The 12,237-nt window shown below is 35.6% G+C and overlaps 1 protein-coding gene across 5 annotated transcripts in view; it reads left to right on the top strand.

The window, feature by feature from the left end:
- Positions 1 to 12,237, top strand: part of LOC138707549 (zinc finger protein 70-like) — a 32,302-nt gene that overhangs the window by 6,936 nt on the left and 13,129 nt on the right. For 4 of the 5 annotated variants that reach the window (XM_069837099.1, XM_069837100.1, XM_069837101.1 and 1 more), the window contains 2 exons: positions 4,311 to 4,444; positions 9,088 to 9,183. In XM_069837099.1, coding sequence (XP_069693200.1) covers positions 9,091 to 9,183 — 93 coding nt within the window. In that variant the 5' untranslated portion in view covers positions 4,311 to 4,444; positions 9,088 to 9,090. The remainder of the gene's footprint in view (positions 1 to 4,310; positions 4,445 to 9,087; positions 9,184 to 12,237) is intronic. The other variant, XM_069837098.1, reaches the window with a different exon arrangement.

Below are 12,237 nucleotides of genomic sequence, written 5' to 3'. Positions count from 1 at the left end.
AGCCTAAGTTAGTGAAGTTAATAATTGGAAAGGAGGAGAAAGTTATCGAACGTCTAATTCATGAGCTGCAGGAATGTTGCAGAAGAGTTCCGAAGTTACAACTCTACAATTTCAAACATAAGTGTCAACAAAATTTCAATTATAAAATACGGTTCCTGATGAAACATCTGCACATCAATGAGCTCTAGAATACAGTACATTAAAAAATTGGAGCATTATGCTTCTATGTGGCCCACCACGGAGAAACTAGCGCTGAGGTAGTTCCGGTGATTTCAGAAGTGAAAATCGTTGAATTTATAAGCGACTTTTTTGTGGGAGATGCAGTTGATCGTGTATGCGAGGCATAATAAAAGCCTAAACTAACCAAACCTAACCTGTCACATATTCGTCTTTGCAAGGTGTATAAGCGGAGTACGAAGGGAATTACCTCAGCATTAGTTTAGCCAAAAATCACTCTTTTTCAATAGATTAAAAAAAGAACGAAAGTGTGACTTCATTGGGTAAGTCAATTAAAATGCTTGTATATATCTTACAAGTACTCTGTACTCTTCACTATATAACTAGTAGGGTTATGGAACTTTTATTTGGTAATTTAGTTAATATGTAATTCCTTTCCATAGTGCGCTATATAAATATTCCATTTCCCTTTACCCTGGACATCTTGTTAATTTGGACTTTTTTTGGCCATGTATTTCCAGATTAGAGAGATTTTAGTTCATCATAACCTCTCAGTACCCAGATATTATTCCAACTTTTTTTTTGTCTAGATGTCAGTGTTTTTAGCTAGTTTGTATTCTACATATAACCCCCAAATTACGATGGCAATGTTAGGATAAGCATGTTTCTGTGCGAAGGTAAGTGGGCATGAATCACCCGCGGTTTCGCAACAGCTGTTTCTTCATTTGATTGACTTTCGTGTCACTTTAGCACGAAGCAGGCGACACAATGACGGATGCACCCGAAGAAATACGAATATTGCCGAGGCCCGACTTGAGGAAAACAATGGCAGAAGTAATCGTATATATTGAATTTGAAGAAATATAACTACTGTAACACACAAGCGACACCCTTAAACGGAATTAAGCATACAGAATAACTGTTGATTGAGCAACGCCCAGCCGCTTCGAGCCTAACCATGGATAAATATTATATATTTATCCATGGCCTAACTGCATAAAACCTAGAAACAAATCTAACCCAACTTGGTAGCGTTAGTGATTGCGTGTAAGAATGGCACAAGTGAATGTCAGTTGAATGAACCAGGCTTGGAGATATAATTTTATTGCACGTAACAATTTACTACGTGCAACAACGAATCAAGTGCATTACCATGATATTGAGCATAATTAATTGCTGAACTAGTGGACTTACTCGTGTTAAGTCCACTAGTTCATCAATTAATTATATTCAAGTGTTAAAAGTGGTGTACGCAAGATTCAAAATGGATTATTGAGCAGTTCCATAGTTTAACTACATTTTTTTAAAGTTATTTAACGATGCTGTATCAATTACTAAGTTATTTAGCGTCGATGAAATTGGTGGTAGCGAGATGGTATTTGGCGAGATGAGGCCGAGGATTCGCCATAGATTACCTTGCATTCACCTTACAGTTGGGGAAAACATCGGAAAGAACCCAACCAGGTAATCAGCCCAAGCGGGGATCGAACCTGCGCCCGAGCGCAACTTCAGACCTGCAGGCAAGTGCCTTAACCGACTGAGCCACGCCAGTGGCTTAACTGCAGTGTAGGAAGACATGAGTAAGATAGAGTCCACCGCTGTGGAGTAACGGTTAGCACATCTGACCGTGAAATGAGCAAGTCAGTGTTCAAATCCTGGTTGGGACAGGTTACCTGGTTGATTTAGGTTTATTCCGGGGTTTTCCCTCAACCAATTGAATTTGATGGGTAACTTCCAAGCTTTGGACCTCGAGCTCATTTCGCCATCATTTCTTTATATGTCATTGCCATGATTAGTCTACCATAGTCTGAGTTAAGGTCAGAGTCCAGCGTGCTGTACTCATAGAAGAGCACGACCTTTTGGCGATAAATATTATTCACAAAATAGGAGTGGTAAGCACAGTAAGCCTCTTGCTGTGTTGCAATCTTTTAGGTCCCTCCTTCATAAAAAGGGGATGGGAAAATTAGGGACGTTAGATGACGTGCCCTTTCCGTGAAAATATTATGAGTGTTGGTGTAATATTGCTTTCAAATATTTATAGTCATAAGATTAAGGACAGAAAATTCAGAATTCATATGTTATGTTTAAAATAATTTGATAGAACAATATTTTACCCTTCCTTATTGTAAAAATTCACAAGCACATTAATTTTGCAACATTAATTGTTCACTCCATTCTCTCCACTAGATCTTTAATCATGAAATTATTAAAGGAAGGCAGAAATGCTTTGCAGAGCTTTCTTCAGAACGTAATTAAATTGTATGTCCAGTCATGTAGATGTACAAGATATGAAAGAATTCTGGCGGAGGTAAAATTATTGCCTCGCTTTTTATCGCCCCATGAAATTCTCCGCTCTGTCTCGATTGAAGTTGCAGATGTTATCAGGACAGTGTATCCTAAGGTCACATGTTTTTCTGGCAGAGAGAGTAAGGAAAAAAGTGAAACATCATGGCCTTTTAAAGACTGCTGTCATTAAGATTTTAAAGAATTGATACTATGCTTAAAAATGCTTCACATTTCTTATTTTTGATACTTCTTACTATCTGAGCATTTGAAAACTGAGGAGGGTTCCACCATATTGAAGAGGGGATGCAGTGGTGTAATCCACATTCCTAGATTTGAAATGTCCTTCCTCCTCTCCTCAAACATGAATATTGTTAAACATTAGAGCCACTGGCATATCAGTAGCTAAGGGGTTAGTGAGATTGACACTTGCATGGGTTGGAATCCTCCTTGCCCTGATTACCTGGCTTGATAGATTTTCCTCTGCTGTAAAACGGAAGTCGGATAATCTCATGGCTAATTCCTGGACTCGTCTTGGCAAATTCTATCTAGCTGTCACCGATTCTACCAACCAGACAACCACGCAATTGATATGGCATCACCAAATAAACAAAAGAATGTGGGAATTACTTGAAATATTGTTGAATGTGAAAACACGTCCATTTTTCGCTCCTTATTTCGTTTTGAGAAGGCTTTCATTCCATGTCACAGGGCATTTGTATGTGCTAATATTCCTTCACAATTGTTGATGCATAATTTAACGTCTTCTATCAGGAAAAATAGCATGTCTGCTAATTGAAAGTACACTCATACTGATGGTAATAGGTAGGTAATCTGAGAGATTATGCTAGTTAAACCTTACTGAGGGAAATGGCCTTGAACAATATTTAGTTATCTTTCTTCATCAGTAGTAACATTACGAAAAATCGCCTCTAGCATTGTTTGTTTTAGTCATATAACCTGTTGCATGAATAATAGTAAGCACGTGGAACTAAGTGAAATATTGTGCTGCTGCTTCCATCTGGAGAAGCAACATAGACTACTCACAAGTTGTGACTATGCGGTGATAATTATACTTACTTACTTATGGCTTTTAGAGAACCCGGAGGCTCATTGCCGCCCTCACATAAGCCCACCATCAGTCCCTATCCTGAGCAAGATTAATCCAGTCCATACCATCATATCCCACCTTCCTCAAATCCATTTTAATATTATCCTTCCATCTACGTCTCGGCCTCCCCAAAGGTCTTTTTCCTTCCGGCTTCCCAACTAACACTCTATATGCATTTCTGGATTCGCCCATACGTGCTACATGCCCTGCCTATTTCAAACGTCTATGTCCTAATTATGTCAGGTGAGGAATACAATGCGTGCAGTTTTGCGTTGTGTGACTTTTTTCATTCTCTTGTAACTTCATCCCTCTTAGCCCCAAATATTTTCCTAAGCACCTTATTCCTATGTTCCTCTCTCAAAGTGAGAGTCCAAGTTTCACAACCATACAGAGCAACCAGTAATATAACCGCTTTATGAATTCAAATTTTCAGTTTTTTGAGAGCAGACTGGATGACAAAAGCTTCTGAACCGAATAATAACAGGCATTTCCCACATTTATTCTGCGTTTAATTTCCTCTCTAGTGTTATTTATATTTGTTACTGTTGCTCCAAGATATTTGTATTTTTCCACCTCTTCAATACTTGGAGAAATCATATTCCATACCTGCTCTTTTTTTTCTTCCAGTATGTCTTATAAAGTCCAGCAAGAATCCTGGTGTCTTTGCTGAGAGTAGTGTGTAATCGTAACATAGGAAGCAAATGCATATGTCAATTATATATCTCTTGCTCTCTTAAAGGGACTGTCGTTAAGCAATGTGAAAAAGATCGACCTTCCTTTACGAACCAGGAAGTATCGGTATATCAGTATGCCGTTGTCTGGTCAGTTAGACTACACATCCTCAATGTGAATGCATAGCTGAATGTTTTACAGGTAAGCATGTGTATTTATATAGTGTTGTACAGTTGAAATTCCTGTTACAATAGCGGATTTCACCACACGTGCAATATTGCAATGACACCATGCCTCAATTTTCCGATCTTGCCCTGAATTGGACCATGCCTGCTCAACTTAAATAAGCTACATGTTAATGTGATGGGTTATTATTATTTATTATTGGGAAATTTTAATCTGATGGGAACTTGAAGTTGATCATTTATGGGGTGGTGTTTGATATGAGAAGGTATAATTTGATGATATGCTGTTTACTGTAGGATCATTGCGATGGGCTATTTTGAACTGTATGGTGATTTAATGTCATGGGATGTTGTTTACTATGGGTATATAGTAATTTGATGCGATGTTGAAGTTGTAATTGCTGGAGTGTTCATTTCAGCTATGGCTAGACTATAATTTGATGGGGCGTTTGTATACTGCAGACAGATTACAATTTAATAGGATTCTGGAATTATTGTAATTGAAGCAATGATTTTTTTTTGTTACTATGGCGAGATTATAATTTTATGGGGCGTTGTTAGCTATGTATAGATTGTAATTTGTAATTGCAGGAATGTTGTGTTTTACTGCTGTGAGAGCATAATTCGATGGGGATCATTTGTCTACTATTTGATTGTTTATCTTTTGGAGGTATAATACACTCAGGGACAAAAAAACCCGGACACTTCTATATTTGCTTGTATTTTGTTGCCAATTATTTCAAAATGAAACAAAACCCATTTAAACAAAATAATGTTTCATTTAGCACCTTATACGACAACATTTGAAAAAAAAAAATCTCTGATGAGAAAATTTACAAAAAAATTACAAAGGGCGTATAACTATGGCATTGTTTGGTCTAACTGTTTTTTCATTTTATGGTACCTTAAACATTAAAAACTCTTTTTAGTAACGGGTATTACCCCCTCTGGCTTGAATAACTGCATCCATACGTCTTGGCATGCTCTCAATTTGGTTAGCAGTGTCTTCTTGAGGAATAAGTTCCCATTCTTCGCCAAGTGCTCGCCTCAACTCTTGTAATGATTCTATTTTCGGTCGCCTATTCTTAACACGCCGTCCCAGCATGTCCCACACGTGTTCAATTGGATTCATGTCTGGACTCCTTGCTGGCCATGGAAGAATATGGATTTCCTCTTCTTGGAGATAATCTCCGACCGCATGGGCAATATGCGGCCGTGCATTATCATGCATTAAAACAAAATTATCGCCTACAAATTGGCCAAATGGCAAAACATGATCAGCCAAACATTCATTTATATACCTATCAGCTGTTAGTCTTCCATTTTCAACAAAAACCAACTCTGTACAAGCATCCGTACACACTCCTGCCCAAACCATCACTCAACCACCTCCATATGGCACATTTTCGGAAATGCAACACTGTGAAAATCGTTCTCCCCTCCTTCTCCAAACCCTTTCACGTCCATCAGGTGAGCACAGATTGAAACGGGACTCATCGGTGAACAGAACACAGCTCCACTGTCCATTTCTCCAATCCCTGTGATCATTTGCAAAATGCAGTCGTTCAACTCGATGCATCCTGAGAAGTCTGGGACCAGTTGCAGGTCTACTTGATATCAGTCCACTTGCTTTCAACCTCCTTCTAACTGTTTTGGCCGAAATTGGGCGTCCATGCATGTTAACAAATTGCTGGGCTACACTAGTAGCTGGCAGGTTGCGCTCCCTAAGAACTCAACACCATATACCTGTCTTCATTTGGATTTGTAGCTCTTGGACGACCCGAACCTGGTCTTCTGGTATATTCTAGGGTCTCTCTATACCGTTTTATGGCATCATGGGTTGTGCTTCTAGCCATATTCATAACATTTGCAATGTAACGTACACTGCGTCCATCATCGTAAAGGGCTACAGCTCGAGCCACATCTTCAGGTCGCATCTTGTTTTAAGACAAATGTTACAACCCACTTAAACTCAGAAAATGTAAAAATAAAGAAATAACGAATGATAACGATAATGAAGCACAAAATGGTTGAGACAAAATTGTTATAGCTGAGACTCCAAAAGCAAAATTGGAATATTTGGTTGTAATGGCTTGTTTATAAAACAAAAAACAATCAACAATGTATACACGTCTCCATAACAACAGATGGTTACCATAATATTGTATGGGAAGATAATGTTTTGCAAAATACCAGCAAATATTAAAGTGTCCGGTTTTTTTTGTCCCTGAGTGTATCTTAACAACTGCATTATCCTCGTAACGTACTGATTGTGGGTGTTTACATTAATTATGGCGACAAAGAAATATAGATTCTAGGAATACATTTGCTACACCATTAAAAGCTAAAGCTTTCATTAATTTTTTAAACACTAAAATATTTCTCTGAAAAGTTTTCAGTAGATAATTAATGTGTGTAGAAAAATAAAATAGCTTTTTCTGCTTATTTTTTAACTAGGTGTGTTTCTATTGCAGAATATTCTATAGATATTTACAAGCACTCCCAAAATGTTTGTTTGGAGTTTACAATTGAACGTATAATTATGAAAATAATAATTCGTTCTTTTTACATTAATGTTTTTGGATACATACCGAAACACACTTTTTGATAAGGAATCTTCAGATCCATATTTGTTTAATTTATATCTTTTTGTTTTTTTCACATGAAGACCCATTCATTTTTGTTATTATTAATATATATATATATATATATATATATATATATATATGAACCCCTTAGATCCAAAGTGGTGTAAGTCACACTTACATAGTTTTGAGATATGAGGGCTTAAAGTTTAACAGCTGTAATCAATTCATTTTGTACAAGAATTTTTTTATTCTTAAATAAACTTGTTGAAAAAGGGCTAACTTAAATTTCTATTTAGTTCCAAGGAAAAAAATAACATTTTCAGGTAGTAAAATATTTTTTTTTTTTCACAGCCATGTCACTTACACCACCTTTCCTGAAATGGTTTAAGGGTAGTATGTTTTAGCAAAGAACGAATAGAAAGAAAACTTTTAATACAGAAAAGTCAATTTTTATTTTTTACAAGAATTATAGCAATAGTTTACTAATGTCTAAGAATGGCTAATCTTTGATCAACAAATTTTCACAATAAACAGTCCTAAAGGTTGACATCAGGGGTTATCGGGATCCATTTCGCCATCTTCCAGCGGGCCAATATCTCTGACGTTGGATGACGTTTGAAGACTTTGAAAAATCCATGGCTTACAGGAGGGATGAAGGGGAGTAGATCAAGCATGTCTTTTTTTCTTTGCCGGTGTCACTGGCCGGGGTCCAGTGTAAAGGCGATCAAGAACGATATTAGACAGGTTCACTACTCTATGGCCACGTCTCGCTGTTGGTGTTATGTCCAACTTAAAAAAAGGCATGTCATCCATCAGAGTTTCTTTGTAGAAAATGGTGAAAGGGTCAGCTTTTGTGTATCTTAACCATTGAATCTTAAGCCAGTTCACAGGATTTTTTTCTTCATTAGTTTTTCTTCTAGTGATTTGTTTTTCCAGGTTTTCTGTTGACAAGAAGTCTTCTGTTGTCATTAATGACAAATGGAAAGGATTTTTCTTCCTAGATTCAAGAATTATTTTTTGCCAGTCTTCGGGGCCGTAAATAATATTATGTTTCCCTTTGCTATAATTTTCAATGCTAGCAAAATCGGTGTCATTTGGCAGGTATGATTGCTCACTCATAAATTTTTGGTCAATAACAGTGACCCTGCCAGCGGCTTCTGTCTGCAAAAACCTTAATAAAAGTAGGGCCATCTTAATATTTCAATTTTGGCCTGAGCTTGTGTCACTATACATGACCACATGTTCTGCTGTCTGTGCTCTGCATGTAATGTGTTTTATAACACATGCTCCAATTTCTTGAGCACCTCGTGAGCCTTCAATTTCGTTCCAGACAGCGATTGAGGGAAACCTGGTGTAAGTCCCAGTTACACCACTTTGGCTTGGAACAGAATAATGATTCTCTTGAGTGCTTAAACTTGTGCTGCACTCTATGAGAACTTATAAGTAAGCTAGGATTTGCTCCACTATTCCAGAAAATAGATTTTAATATGAAGAATCCATTTCTGGACTTAACTCAAAAATAAAAAAAATGGACTTACACCACTTTGGATCTAAGGGGCTCATATGTATTATGTGCTTTATCCCAAGGTATATTGTCTCTTAAGGGCTGAACTCGAACAATAGCTGCCCTATAATTTGTGAGAATTCGCTGTACACAGATGTGTAGGCATGATTAAAATGTGTGTTGTGTTGAAAATCTTAAAATATATTTTTTACTGCATCATATACCTTCTATTTATACTTCGTATAATCAACAAATAACAATCAAAGAATTTTACTCTTTCTAGATTTGCCATCTGTGCATCTCTGAAAACACGTAAAAAGAAAATGATAAAAGTACATCTTCCTATCAGATGAGTATGAGGTTTCATTTCCAGTGTAAATTGTAAAATAATTGGGTCATTACATTAATTGTTTAGTACCTTCTTATACCATATTCAAGGAATCATAAGAGGCCTATTTGCCTGCCTTTATAATATGTACATGGAAAATATTATCGGTACTAATACATGTATAGTATTTGAAATTAGTAACAGTCGTATGTCTAACTTTGTTGTTTTATTTTTTTAAGAAAATGATGTCAACTGATAAAAAATCTGATGACTGTGATAGAAATGTGTTGCACCTAAACATAAAACAAGAACCGCATATGGAGGACGAGTACCAGGTATGTATATTTTTTCCTGAATGAAGTTGAAGTGGTTTATAAAATTAATTACATATAAGTTATGATTTAAGACGTTTCTTTCATACTTCGACAAGAAACAGATAGGTGGATTAAAGGGGACGAGAAGAATGAATGGAGGAAAATGAGTTGGCTAGCATCTGTATTATGGTAAGAGAAGATATAATTAAGTACAAATAGACTTTCACACAAAATTCTACATTTTATAGCATACATTATAGTTTCTGATATTCTGCTGGAAGAACTAATTGCGAATGCTGAGAAAATGAAGCAGTTTGTTGAAGAGTTGTATGGAGAAATGGTTGTAATGGTAGCTAAATAAATAATAAATTTATTATATTCACTCACGAAATTTTACAGAACATAGCCACTCATGTGGTTTTTGGAAGGTTAAACATGTGTTGTATACAGCTTTCCTTCATTCAATCTCCTTGGCTGTGTACCTTATAACCACATTACTTATCTGGTGCAGAATAACTTGTGTAGTTCAATATCTCTTTAAAGGAACACTGAAAAAGTGATTTGTAGATGAAAAGAATGTCTGAGGCATCTTAAATAAGAGTTATTCAAGTAAACACGACTGATTATTTGCAAAGTACGAGAAATTTTGAGTAAAACAAACATAACTGCACTATGTGATAATTAGGGCTCGGATTTTTAGGTGTTAAAAATCGGAAAAATATTTATTTTTTATGTACTACAAATCGGGAAAGTATGTGGCAAAAAAGGAAAATATTAATTATGTTTAAATTATTTTATGTGAATATAAACAATATGCAGTATTCATCAATATAAATTATGCTGGCTCGCCAAATGCTGAAGAATTACAGTACACAATATTAGATTCATTCTCAAGTTGTCCATCACAAATGACTGATGATTATCACTGAACACTGCCTTGTACTGAAAAAAAGAGCGCCTTGGCCATTGAGAAACAACATGCATTCCCTAGGGACATGTTTATGATTGGAGACGAAAACAGAGGCAGCTGAGGTTTATGAAATTATAATTGCTTCCTGAATCAGACTTTCAAGGCACTCATAAATGACACATCAATGTAGATGTGTGTTAGTTACAATACAATTTTTTAGTGGTGACTGCTTTTATCGCTTGTGGTGAGAGAGCAGACTGCAGTTCCACAGGTCCACAAATAGGCAATTCCGAGAAACAGATGCCAGCTGTCATGTCTGAGCAGCTTCACTGAACATTCGGTGATGATTAATCTAAAATGGAGCTTTTGTCGAAAATTATTTGATGAAAACTTAATTTTTATGTGTTTTATGTGAATTTTTGAAAATATGTATTTACATAAAACAATTCAAAATATGTGTTTTTATGTGAAATAAAATTAAAAATATATGCTCAGGTGACCTTGTCCGAAACTTAAAACACAAGTACTAGTTCCCATTACAGTGCAAATAAAATATTTATTTATCTAAGAATCCCAGCCCTAGTGATAATATTACTGTGTTTCGATTATCATTGAAGCTTGTGCTTAAAGGGCAGGATTGTGTTTTTCAAGTTCTTTCTTCATTAGCTCTAACAAGAGAAACTTTACTATGTATTGCAGCTTGATTCAGGGATTTTGGTCCTTGCAAAAAGTAAGTAGATATACTAAGAGCAAGTTTCTCATCACTACTGGCGAAGCACAGGCAAGCTGAGTTGCCCAGGTCAGGCCACACAGTCATAACACCAACTTCCTTCTTATCATGTTAAGGTACACACACCTTAAAAACACAATATTCTTCCACACATCCCATTACTAACCACTACATCTGTTGACTAAACAATGTCATGATATATTTGCTTGACATGGAATATAGGGCTGGGGACAGAGCGGTTCGGTTCGGAGCAGTTACTGTGATGTCATTACTCAGTTGAACCGAGTACAGTACCGAGTATAAATTTGTGGCGGCAGATTTAAAATTTAGATAGATTGAGTCGATTTTAGAACGTACTTTGAAAGTGAAACCAAGCGTATTTTAAAATCGTTGTAATAAAGCGCTTTCGCTTTGCCAATTGACGAGAAAAAAGTGCTTCTCTTCATTGCGAAGTGGCGGTTGTAAATTCCATTTGCGTGATTACAATTATTTGCGGAGTTATTTTGTATGAAAGCCCTATTTAACTTTGAGTGTTGTTATATATGACAGACGAAATAAAATTGATAAAATAATTTATAATACTAACAGCTAATAAATTAACATGTGAGGTAAGCATTAAATACTGCAGCTAAGTAAAAAAGAAGATAGAAAGAAATGGGCTCCATGAAGCGCTGCCTAAAACACTTAAAAATAACACACAGAATTATTTACTATTACGGAAAGTGGATAAAATAATCAATAAAACGTTGGAATCTTAAACTGAAGAACATAATGTTTATTTATTTTATAACATTACTAGCCTTCAATACAACCATGTTATCTTTGGTGAAGAGTAATATTATTGATAAATTAAAGTAATTAGGTAACATAATTCGTAGAAATAAATGTAAATAAAATGATGACTGATGAGGTAACACAAATCCAATAAACACAAATAGAAGAAAAATGTAATGCACTTCCTTTTTTAACATATTTTAATATCAATGAAACACTCTAATATGATAATAATAATAATAATAATAATAATAATAATAATTAATAAATAATAATAATAATAATAATAATAATAATTAATAAATAATAATAATAATAATAATAATAATTATTATTATTATTATTATTATTATTCTTATTATTAATATTATTTACAGTAATATGTTCAGACTGTCAGTGTTCATTAGGCCCACTTGACAGGTCATTTAATAGGATGAACTCCTCTTCAATATTAGAGGCTTTTCAGCCCACCTTTGGGATAAGAAAATAATTTGTCCTGCAGCAGAAAATATTTAAATACAACATTAACAACGTTGTTGTCTGCTAGAATTAAGTAAAACATGTGAACTCTGTTTGAACGTTTGAACTGACCGGTAATGGGTACGGTTAACCGAGTAACTTCGGTGCTCCGCTGCCGAGCACATAAACCGATAGAACCGAG

This window comes from Periplaneta americana, chromosome 10 (assembly GCF_040183065.1).
Source record: "Periplaneta americana isolate PAMFEO1 chromosome 10, P.americana_PAMFEO1_priV1, whole genome shotgun sequence".
NCBI lineage: Eukaryota > Metazoa > Arthropoda > Insecta > Blattodea > Blattidae > Periplaneta > Periplaneta americana.
The sequence above is the reverse complement of the archived record's forward strand: the minus strand, read 5'-3'. Positions and strand labels throughout refer to the sequence as shown.